This window comes from Plecotus auritus (genome assembly GCF_963455305.1).
Source record: "Plecotus auritus genome assembly, chromosome: 2".
Taxonomy (NCBI): domain Eukaryota; kingdom Metazoa; phylum Chordata; class Mammalia; order Chiroptera; family Vespertilionidae; genus Plecotus; species Plecotus auritus.
In genome coordinates, this window is record NC_137771.1 from 182,581,314 (window position 1) to 182,593,893 (window position 12,580).

At 41.3% G+C, this 12,580-nt stretch overlaps 1 protein-coding gene across 2 annotated transcripts in view; it reads right to left on the reverse strand.

Moving 5' to 3' along the window:
- LOC308241719 (kininogen-2-like) overlaps window positions 1-12,580 on the reverse strand; it is a 36,323-nt gene that overhangs the window by 18,713 nt on the left and 5,030 nt on the right. For both annotated transcript variants that reach the window (XM_080655252.1, XM_080655253.1), the window contains exons 2-4: window positions 12,093-12,203; window positions 10,475-10,559; window positions 823-995 (exon numbers count right to left, since the gene is read on the reverse strand). In XM_080655252.1, coding sequence (XP_080511378.1) covers window positions 823-995; window positions 10,475-10,559; window positions 12,093-12,203 — 369 coding nt within the window. The remainder of the gene's footprint in view (window positions 1-822; window positions 996-10,474; window positions 10,560-12,092; window positions 12,204-12,580) is intronic.

Here is a 12,580-nt window from a genome sequence, read left to right on the forward strand (position 1 = left end):
AAAATAATGTCCTATTGAATTTTGTGAAATATTAATAATACTCTTCTAGATAGTTAAAAAAAACTTTGGAGCTAGAATGGCCTTTACTGATAAGTTCTTAGGTTCCCAGACAGTCAGGCAATAAGTTTTGTGGTGCTTTATCTTGGGCTAGTCCCACCCTGATAGCTGCTATGAACATAATTGAGTAGCACATGCTCTTGCATAAAGGGAAGTTGGATGGTCTATAAAAAGCAGGGAATGTTACTGACTAAAGTAGATCCCTCATAATTAGACACTGAAATATAAGGGACCCAGTCAACTGTCAGTAAAGACTTAGTGAACTGGGTCAATGAAAAGGCCAGATTTCCAAGTATTTACTTTCTTTTAGTGATATGAAAACTATAATTTAGAGAGTGCTCAGAAAGCCGTGCCAACTGTTTGGGTACCATTTAATATTTTGGAACCATGTTTGACTCATGATAGCTAAGTGATGATGTAATTTTCTTAAAACCTTAAGGCTAGAATGATCTTTTCATCTCACCATCTCCAAGAAAAACATGTATTTCTGATGACCCATTCATTAAAACCAACCTCAGAGCCAGAAGTCTGATTACCCACACTTTTGCCCTTTATATATTGCAGTATCCAAATCACTTTGACTCAAGAGAAAGCTCCTTATGTCCTATGCCAGTCAGATGAGGACATAAAAGAGCTCCCTCACCACCAGTCATGAAATCATAGGTTTTCTATTGACCAATGGTTTATTTTAGGCGATGAAACCCTAAACATAAAGATTCAACAAATTTTAACAATACTGTGAGAAATGAAAACTGAAGAACAAACCTGTCTCTGTGCCTTTTCTACTTCTTTCAGAGCAAAGAGGTGGGAATGATTAGTGTGGCTGTTAAAATGTTGAATGGCATGTCTCAGAACAGGGTCCAAGTCAGGGGGGACAGTCCTTATGGGGTGTACGCAGCCATGGCATTCATACTGGGAGGTCACCACAGGGCCCTCGGCTTGACAAAGAAAGAGTAGGCAAAAGGGCAGCGTTAATGAGCAAAACCCAGATTCAGATACATTGTCCTAAATAAGTAAGATAATTTCGAAGACCCTGGTAAACAAACTTTCTAATAAATTCTAGTATGTATTAGAAAAAGAGAACACAGGACTGCTTTTTTGTCAGAGGGAAAAAAACCTGCCATTGACTTAGGAACATCTTATGTACATACTATTGTGCATACTTATTTTAAATTTATTTAAAAATCATTGTAAATTATAGAAATAATACATTAATCTATCCTCATAAAAAAGTAAAAGGCTACAGAAATAGTATTATTCACTTTTCAGTGTTAATTAAAGCTCCTTGACACCTTGTTCAGGATATAATATGTTTTGTATCAATTCATTTCAACAATTATGTACATATTTTGCTCCTGCTGTAATATGTCAAGGACTGAGCTAGACTGTGTGGTTACATTAACTTGTTAGTAATGGTCACTGCGGTGTATTGGGGAGCACAAGAGACTTGATGGAAAGTTGTAAGGAGGACATTCTGATAAAAGGGAAGTGTGTGGAAGGCCACCAGCCCTATTAATCAGAAGTCCGACATAGGGGAGACATAGGGGAGTGTCGAAGGCGGCGCCCCTAATTATTCCTTAACCTTTCCAAACAAATCTGATTACGTACAGACCCCCAGTTGTTTACTGGAATCCTTATGCTTAATTCCTGGATGCTCTTATCTAGAGGACAATGTAAACACATGTGTCCTCCCAAGATTACTCACCCTACTGATTGTATCTAAAGATAAAAACTGCAATAAAAGGCTAACAAGGCAGGCAATGGAGGCTGCTCTGGCTGCTAGAGCCAGGAGCCTCTTAGTCCTCTCTTTCACAGTCAAACTGTATCTGACTAATCTGTTCATCCGTCATTCAGGGGCTTCTGGTAAGCCCCCCAGTGGTGAAGGTCTTGGGCAAAGTTGAATGGAAGAGACAGAACTGCAGATGGATATTTCAAAATAATTCTGCAAGAGCTTGGACAGGCAGGAGGCCAGAGTGAGCTCAACAAAGACTTTCACGACCACCAACCAGACAGGCCTTGGGACTGCCCCTTGACCCAGCAGCCACTCCAGCCAAAATCCTGCTGCCCCACCCACAGACCCGCGGACCCTGGGACCTCCACCTCCAAAGATGCACTGCTCGGCAGCAGTAAGTGCAACTTCCCCCTCCCAGCGGCAGAACTCAGGACACCACATTCATGCATTTCCAGAGTGCAGGCCTCCAGGGCACACCACTCTGTAGGCAGTGCCTGGGAGCCACTGGGAGCCCCCATGGTTGTGATTTTGTACAGACAAGGGTGCACGGTCCTGCAGTAGAAATTCTGAACTCCCTCTTCCTGAATAACTGCCCACGGACACCCCAGCTGTGCAACTTCAGTGCCAGGGCCCCTCAGAGTGCGTCAGAGCTCTGTGCCGGCAAATGCACCTCCACAGTTGCGCATTTCCAACAGGCAGGCACCCTGAGCCCATCTATCCACATGGCGCTCTGGGGAACAGCTGTGAGCTCTCCCTGGGTGTGATCTTGGACAAGCAGGGACACACTCCCCCTGGCAGTAGAAAGTCTGAATTCACTCATCCTGGATACCTGCCCACAGATGCCTCAATTACACGGCTACACTGCCAGGGCCCTTCAGAGTGCTTCAGTGTGCCTCGTTGGCAAACGTACCGTGGGTACCCATGTGAGCTGCCACTGGGAGCGAGCGCCTATCCACCACAGGTGCAGCAGCAAAAGCTGAGTCTGCCCACCCCACAACTACAGAACTCTGGATACCACAGTTATGCCTTTCCAGAGCACAGGCCCCCTGAGTCCCATCAGCCCAACAGATGGTTCCTGGGTGCCACTGTGAGTCCCCGCTGGGCACACGTGATTTCAATCAAGGGTGCAAGACAGCAAAAATTGGGAACCCCCCCGCCCCCACGGTTGCTGACTTCTAGACACTGCAGTTGTGCCTCTCCAGCTCACAGGCCTACATCAAAAGAACCCAAATAGTTCAAGTAGGGAGCTACACTAGATTACCAAGCCCAGGAGACCTGAGAGATCACACCAATAGCACCATCCCCAAAAGAACATGGGTAGCAAAGCAATTGGATCTACAATTAAAACATTACAGGAAAATATGGGAAGACAAAAAAGCAATCCCCAAAGGAAAGAAAAGAGGAATCACCAGAAAGGGAGTTAAATGAAATTGAGGCTAGCAACATACCTGAAAAAGAATTCAGAGTAATGGTTATAAGGATGCTCAAATGGCTGGATGACAAATACACACAACTGAATGACAAATATATACAACTCAATGAGAATTATAAGGAGCTGAATGAGAATGTTGCCAACATGAAAAGGAACCAAGAGGAGATGAAGAACGACATAGCTGCAATAAAGAATACAATGGAAGGCTTAAACAGTAGACTAGAAGAGGCTGAGGACCACATCAGAGAATTAGAAGACAAGGTAGGAAAAAACACACAAACACAGCAGCAACTGGAAAGAAGACTTAAAAAGCAAGAGGAGAGCCTAAGGGAGCTTTGGGACAACACAAAACAAACAATATTCGCATAATAGAGGTACCAGAAGGAGAGGAAGAGAAGCAAGGAATAGAAAACTTGTTTGAAGAAATAATGACAGAAAACTTCCCTGATATTGGCAAGAAAAAAACCATGCAAGTCCAAGAAGCACATAGAGTCCCAAACAAGATGAACCCTAAAAGACTGACACCAAGACACATCATAATTAAATTGGCAAACACCAACGACAAAGTAAGAATCTTAAAGGCTGCCAGAGAGAGACAGAAAGGTACCTACAAGGGTTCTCCTATTAGAATATCAATGGATTTCTCAACAGAAACACACCAGACCAGAAGGGAATGGAATGAAATTTAAAAAGTGATGCAAAGCAAGGGCCTGAACCCAAGAATACTATACCCAGCAAGGCTATTATTCAAAATTGAAGGTGGAATCAGGAGCTTCACAGACAAAAAAGGGCTAAGAGAGTTTATCACTACCAAGCCAGCAATGCAAGAAATGCTAAAGGGACTGCTGTAAAAAGAAGAAAGAGAAAAGCAAGAAGAAACACAAACACTAAGGAAAACTATGACAACAAACATGTACTTGTCAATAATAACATTAAACGTAAATGGATTAAATGCACCAATCAAAAGACATAGGGTAGCTGAATGGATAAGAAAACATGACCCATATATTTGATGTCTGAAGAGACCACCTCAGAACAAAGGATTCACACAGACTGAGAGTGAAGGGATGGAAAAACATTTTTCAGGCAAATGGAAATGAGAAAAAAGCTGGGGTTGTGATACTTATATCTGATAAAGTAGACCTCAAAATAAAGGCCATCACAAGAGATAGGGAAGGTCACTACATAATACTAAAGAGAGCAATTCAACAAGAAGATATAACACTGGTAAACATATATGCACCCAATACAGGAGCACCCAAATACATAAAACAACTTCTGGAAAATATCAAGGGAGAGATTGATAGCAATATAGTCATAGTAGGGGACTTTAATAACCCACTGACACCACTGGATAAATCAACTAAACAAAAAATCAGCAAAGGAACAACAATCCTAAATGACACACTAGATCAGATGGACTTAATTGACATCTTTAGAACATTTCACTCTAAGCTACAGAATATACATTCTTCTCCAGTGCACATTTTCAAGGATAGACCACATATTAGGACACAGGCAAAGTCTCTTCAAATTCAAGAAGATAGAAATCACATCAAGCATCTTCTCAGACCACAGTGGCATAAAACTGGAAATCAACTACAATAAAAATAATCCAAAAAAATCAAACACATGCAGACTAAATAGCATGCTATTAAACAATGACTGGGTTACCAGAGAGATCAAGGAAGAAATAAAAAACATCATGGTAACAAATAACAATTAAAACAGAACAATCCAAAATCTATGGGACAAAGCAAAAGCAGTCTTGAGAGCGAAGTTCATAGCTCTACAAGCCTACTGCAAAAAAACAAGAAACAATGGTAATAAATTATCTAACCCTACAACTCAAAGAATTAGAAAGAGAGCAACAAGAAAAGCCCAGTGTAAGCAGAAAGAAGGAAATAATAAAGATCAGAGTGTAGATAAACGACATAGAGACCAATAAAACAATACAAAAGATCAACAAAACCAAGAGTTGGTTCTTTGAAAGGATAAACAAGATTGATGAACCTCTAGCCAGGCTCACCAAGAAGCAAAGAGAGAGGACCCAAATAAACAAAATGAGAAATGAAAGAGGAGAAATAACAACAGACCCCACAGAAATACAAAGGATTATTAAAAAGTATTATGAGCCAAAACCTGTTTGGCTCAGTGGATAGAGCGTCAGCCTGCAGACTGAAAGGTCCCAGATTCGATTCCAGTCAAGGGCATGTAACTTGGTTGCAGGTACATCCCCAGTAGGAGGTGTGCAAGAGGCAGCTGACCGATGTTTCTCTCTCATCGATGTTTCTGACTATCTATCCCTCTTCCTTCCTCTCTGTAAAAAATCAATAAAATATATATTAAAAAAAAAGTATTATGAACAACTCTATTCCAACAAACTGGACAACATAGAGGAAATGGACATATTCCTAGAAAAATACAACCTTCCAAAACTCAATCAGGAAGAATCTAAACATCTCAATAGGCCAATAACTATGGAAGAAATTGAAGCAGTCATCCAAAAGCTTCCAGCAAACAAAAACCTGGTGCCAGATGGCTTCACAGGGGAGTTTTACCAAACATTCAAGGAAGAACTAAAACCTATGCTCCTCAGACTATTCCAAAAAATTCAAGAGGAAGGAACACTTCCAAGCTCCTTCTATGAAGCCAGCATCACCCTAATACCAAAACAAGATAAAGACAACACAATGAAAGAGAATTACAGGCCAATATCCCTCATGAATGTAGATGCCAAAATCCTCAACAAAATTCTAGCAAATTGGATCCAGCAGTACTTCAGAAAGATCATACACCATGACCAAGTAGGATTTATCCCAGGGATGCAAGGATGGTACAATATCCGCAAATCAATAAACATGATACATCACATAAACAAATTGAGAGAAAAAAACCACAAAGTCATATCAATTGATTCAGAAAAAGCATTTGACAACATCCAACACCCATTTTTGATAAAAACTCTCAGCAAGATGGGAATAGAAGGATCAGACCTCAACATAATAAAAGCCATATATGACAAACCCACAGCCAACATCATACTCAATGGGCAAAAACTAAAACCATTTCCCCTAAGAACAGGACAAGAATGGGATGCTCACTTTCACCACTCCTGTTCAATATAGTACTGGAAGTGCTAGCCACAACAATCAGACAAGAAGAAGAAATAAAGGGCATCCAAATTGGAAAAGAAGAAGTAAAATTGTCCTTATTCACAGATGACATGATACCGTACATAGAAAACCCTAAAGACTCCAATCCAAAAATTATTAGACTTAATAAATGAATTCAGAAATGTAGCAGGATTCAAAATTAATGCCAAGAAATCTATGGCATTTTTTTACACCAACAGTGAACTTACAGAAAGAGAGACAAAGAAAACAATCCCATTTAACATCGCACCAAAAAAATTAAGATACCTAGAAATAAACTTAACTAAGGAGGTAAAAGACCTCTACTCAGAAAACTACAGGACATTCAAAAAAGAGATAGAGGAAGACATAAATAGATGGAAGAGCATACCATGTTTATGGATTGGTAGAATCAACATCATTAAAATGTCCATACTACCCAAAGCAATCTATAGATTCAATGCACTCCCCATTAAAATACCAATGGCATATTTCACAGACCTAGAACAAACTCTCCAAAAATTCATCTGGAACAAAAAAAAAAGACCCCAAAGAGCTATAGCAATCCTGAGAAAGAAGAACAAAGTATGTGGGTTTTCAATACCAGATTTCAAGATGTATTACAAAACCACTGTTCTCAAAACAGCCTGGTACTGGCACAAGAACAGGCATATAAACCAATGGAATAGAATAGAGAACCTAGATATCGACCCAAACCACGATGCTCAATTAATATTTGACAAAGGAGGCATGACCATGCAATGGAGTCAATACAGTCTCTTCAATAAATGGTGTTGGGAAAATTGGACAGATACATGCAAAAAAAATGAAACTAGACCACCAACTTAAACCATACACAAAAATTAACTCAAAATGGATAAAGTACTTAAACATAAGACAGGAAACCATAAAAATACTAGAGGAATCCACAGGCAGCAAAATCTCAGACATATGCTGATGCAATTTCTTCACTGATACCGCTCCTAGGGCAATGGAAGCTAAAGAGAAAATAAACAAATGGGACTACATCAAAATAAAAAGCTTTTGCACAGCAAAAGAAACCATAAACAAAACAACAAGAAAGTTTACTGTATGGGAGAGCATATTTGCAAATGTTATCACTGATAAAGGTTTAATCTCCAACATTTACAGGGAACTCATACAACTTAATAAAAGGAAGATAAATGATCCAATAAAAAAATGGGCAATGGACCTAAACGGACTATGGTACATCTACACAATGGAATACTACACTGCTATAAAAAAGAAGGAATTCTTACCATTTGCAGCAGCATGGATAGAACGGGAGAGCATTATGCTAAGTGAAATAAGCCAGGCAATGAAAGAAAAATATCACATGATCTCACTCATTTATGGAAAATAAAGAACATTATAACCTGATGAACAAAAAGATAGATACAGAGGCAGTAAAGCATCAAACAGACTGTCAAATTACAGCGGGAAGGTTGGGGAGGGTGGGGGGAGATAAGAGATCAACCGAAGGACTTGTATGCATGCATATAAGCATAACCAATGGACACAAGAGACTGGGGGGTGAGGGCATGTATGGGAGTGGGGGGGGGGCAATGGGAAGATATGTACACATGTAATACCTTAATCAATAAAAAAAAATTTTTGAAAAAAAAAAGGCAACAGCCAACACAACGCAGGGACTGCTGGTCGGCCCCACAGTGGTGATGGTGTTGGGCAAAATTGAGTGGGAGAGACAGAACTGCAGATGGATATTTCAAAATAATTCGGCAAGAACTTGGAAAGGCAGGAGCCCAGAGTGAGCTCTAGAAAGACTTTTGTGAGGAGAAGAAGCCTGAGCTAAGAAGGGTGTAAACTGGTCAAGGTCAACTGGGCAACATAAAGTGTGAGCCTGAGAAGAAGGAGCAAAGGGAGGAATGGCTCTCAAGAAAGCAGGATGAGTCAGGGGCAGCATGTAGCATGCGGTGAATACTTTTTACCGGGGCTTAAAGCGGGAGGCAGGGACTGGCGATTGAGGTCTGGACGATTGGTAGAGAGAGTCCTCTGTTGGAGCCCGGGCCACCCTCCGGAGGGCAGGGGTTATGAACTATATTCCAAGGGTCATGGGCTCTTTGGTGAACCTGATGAGAACCGTGGCACCCTCTCCAGGAAAATGCCGGTACTCACGTTCTCCATATAATTTCAGGGTGTGCATAGACCCACTGAAGTGAATGAAGAGTGGTCGGCAGTAATGATGGGGTGCCACTGACGGGGTTTTAATAAAATAACGTAAAATATTAAAACAGGAGCGAGTTTGTATTAAGTTACCACGTAATGTTTATAACAGGTAGCCTTAACCCGTGGGTCAGTAGAGGCACACGCTGTAGAGGGGAAGTCATGAAGGCATCCTGGGCCCCTTTGCCTTGGGCTCTCACTGTCCCAGTGTGTAGGACCCCAACAGAAGCAGGAGGCCAACAGAGTTCTACATCAGTGTCCCTCAGTTGCCAGTAGGTCAACACAACTCCCCTTGCAGCTGTTTCTTGGCACTCACTCCATAAGCATGTGTGTCAGAAAGAAGATTAGCTGGGTGACTTCATAGCTTTCCTCACTGCTGTCCCCTTGCAGAAGGTATGTGGCATCAGGGCAGTGGACAAAGTTAACAAGCTGGAGGGGACTTACATGGGAAAGGAGAGAGAATTACTGACGGGAGAACAAAAGATTGATGAACACAGAACGGGGAGGGGGAAGGGAGTAGAGACCAGAGGCTGGTTTACTGACCTCAAGGGCAGCTCTGACTGGGGAAAGAGGAGAGAGGGAGCAGTCTTTGAGGGTGAAAGATGCATATTCAGTGTTTCCAGGTGATGGAATGATTTTTCATCCTGCTCCAACATTTCTAGGGAGGTTTCTTAAAAATTTAAAAAACATTTAAAATTTTGAATTCTGAAACATATTTGGCCAAAAAAGTTTCAGATAAGGGATTGTTGACCTAGTAGTAATTGTGAATCTAGAACGTGTGGCAAAGAGCTTTTTCTCTCCTAGTATATAAGTGCAGTGTTCCGGATCATGTGAAAATTTGCTTATGAGCTAAAGTTCTTAAACTAAATAATAAAAAACAATTTTTTTAAAAAAATTGTGATTTCTATTCTGCTTTGAACTGTTTTTCTTTCAATGCCACTTCTTGCAAGAGCTGAAACTCAAGAAATATAGTTTTTGGGTTCCTTATGGATGACTAAGGCCAAGATAGAACAATTGCTCCTCCACTGATGTTCCTGAGTGGCTGAAGATGCTGTTCTGGAGCCTCATATTCTAAAACCCTATCTTGCAAAAGGCCAGTTCTGGGTTGGCTTTTGTGATTGACATTCCCTGGATGTGCCCATTCTTCTGCACCCAGCCACTGTGCCACCAGAGGGAAGGAGCTGATAGTGGTTATATCTCTGCATAAGTTTCTCCATTCTTACAAGGTCTACTATACCAACTCTACTAATTGATAGCTATGAGATACTGGGCAAGATACTTAACTGTGGTGGGCCTGGGTTTCCTCATTTGTAAAATGAGAATATTAACACTTGCCCCCATAGAATTGTTGTGAGGATTAAATAAATCAACATGTGTAAAACGATTAGCACTGTGGCTAGCAATAAGTGCTCAATAAATGTCAGCTATGATTACTTTTATTATGATGATAATCAATCCATTCTTATGTGTGTAACTTGAAGCCTGCCATCTAGTTTCAGTCTACAATAATCCTCTGCAGTGAGAATTACTGTGATCCCCTTTTAAGGAAAAGGGAAACAAAAAAGGTGAAGTGCTTTTGAAGGATCGCAGGCCAGATCTGACCTCAAAGCCTGTGCTTTTCTGGCTCTAGGACACCCCCACAATTGAAGCACGTGGCATGTTTTCTAGTCCTTTTCCAGGGCCTTTGCACACACCTAATTCAGTGCTGCTGTCCAAAGGATGATTGGCAGGAGCCTGGCCCCACCTCAGGACTCTGCCACTACAATCCCCCCTCCATCAGCCCCAAGGCTGCAAATGGTCTTGTGCAGCCACCCACTGCCCTCTGGGAAGGGGCTTTGTCCAGGTTATGCCCCTGGCCCCACATGAAAATGGTTCATTTCTCCCCAGGGCAGCGCCACTCTATATATCAGCTACCTGGAGTAATGTGGCAGGTCTGGGTTGCCACGGAGAATTCCATAATCCATCTCTTCCCTATGGTTGCCATGCATTCTCCTGTGGCCTAGAAAGAAAGAAAAAGGGAGTCCATTTATCTTAATCTTTCAGATGGAAAAGTGTACCTAGTGCTGTTGCTAAGTATGGCTTTTCTCTTATTTAAAACTTAAGATTCTTTTCTAACAGAGTTTTGAGACACAAGAATGAATGTTTTTGAAGCCTAATCATGATTATTTACAAGCCATTGATATTCATGAGATGTCTGGAGGAGAGGCAGTATAGATAGTGAGGTTTAAAATAATGTTATGTTTGGAGCACTGCAGATATTTCTTTTACACCAAGGTGAACACAGTGCCCTAAAACTAGCCTGCCAAACTCTCCTCTTACAGTTCAACTTCAGGGTTCAACTGCACAGAGGATGCAGTGTTTTTGATACCATTGTAATAACCAGTTATTAATTGTAAAGGAGCAAAGGGAAGGCCAAATACACACATGCCCAGTAAAGTCTGGGGGACATGGGGAAGGTACATGTCTGTCAGTCACACCTGGGAACATAGTCGGTGTGGCCACTGTAAGCACGGGAATATTTCAGATATTAAACTCCTAAACAAAGAGTTCTCTCTTGCCTCTCTTGCACACTGGGGCTCCTGGCTCTCTTGTTGCAAGGGACACACTCCCCTGCATGCACCCTTATGGTGTCCCACTACCATATACTCCACGCCCCCCTCCCTGCCCCCGCCCCACTACAGACACACAATGGACTAATGGACGGGAACTAGACTGATGCTGTGAGGGACCCAGCTCCACCATGGAAAGGAAACTTGGGACATTGGTTTGGCTTTTGGCTCTCTGAATCCCCAGCTGCACCTCTTTTAGGACTGGTTTAAGGGATATGGGACTTTAGAAATGCAGATATGTAATTCCACACAAATAAAGATCTCTCATCTTCCTGTGTGAGTCTTAGAAAATTCTTTTTCTCAAGATATAGTGAGGACCGGACCCCCAACATTCAGTGGGGAAAGGGATCCCCCACTTCCCAACAGTGGACACCCCATTTCCACCAATAACATTTTGACACATTAAAGAGGTGAGTCCATGGACTGTGGAAAGAGTGGCTTGCTTCCTGGCAGATACTGGCTGTTAGCTCCCTCAGGTAAGGCCAAACAACAGCTGTGGTGTGGCAAACAGATGTTAGGCATTTGGTTAAGATACCTTGTTATTAAAACAAGGTCTTTTCATATGTATCTCCTTTCATTTTCCAATTTAGGTCAATTTTACCTCCCTTTACAAGGGAGCCAATGGGTAACAGTGATCAGCTAATTAGAGGCAGAGTAGAATTCCAACTCAGTCTGCACAAATAAAGCACCCAAGTGGTCATAGGAGTCCCCTCTTCATGGGAGGGCTTTCTCCACATCTCATGGCTGGCCTCTCATGCCCTTTCTCTCTATGCAAGAACATAGACATCAACCATTTGACTTTTCTACACATTTGAGGGTTTATGTGCACAAACAAGTAAATAGTACTCATCACCCCCAGCTCTAATAGAATAATTTGGCAGTCTCAATTGATGAAACTGGAGGCTCCGGACCATCACACTTACAGCTTGCCCAGGTTCTTTGTAGTCACAGTCCTGCCAGGTTTTGTTACTTTGAACAGAACAGTCGCCCTCCTTGATTTCGTACTTGACAGAATAAAATATGTCCTGGTCTTCCTGGAAAAAAAGCAATCAAAGATACATAGGGCTCATTCAACTGACAACAGCAGACCATTGGAGAGGGATCTAGTGTAGTTATGAATATTTAATATTGATTCAATTCAACAAGAGCAAATCATTTACTAAAAATACTAACAGTTATAAATAGTTGGAAGAATGTTCATAATATATTTATAAACATGTATTTTCAAGTAACAAAGTAGTTTACAAAGTATTACCTTATTTTTGTAGAAATCAATTTACATGCATTTATATGGTTTTAAAAGCCTGAAAAGTTATGCAGCAAAGCTGTTAACATGTTGCTCTCAGTGGTGGGTGTAAGGTTATCTTTTACTCTCTTCTTTAAACAAACATTCCTAAATTTTCTGAGTATT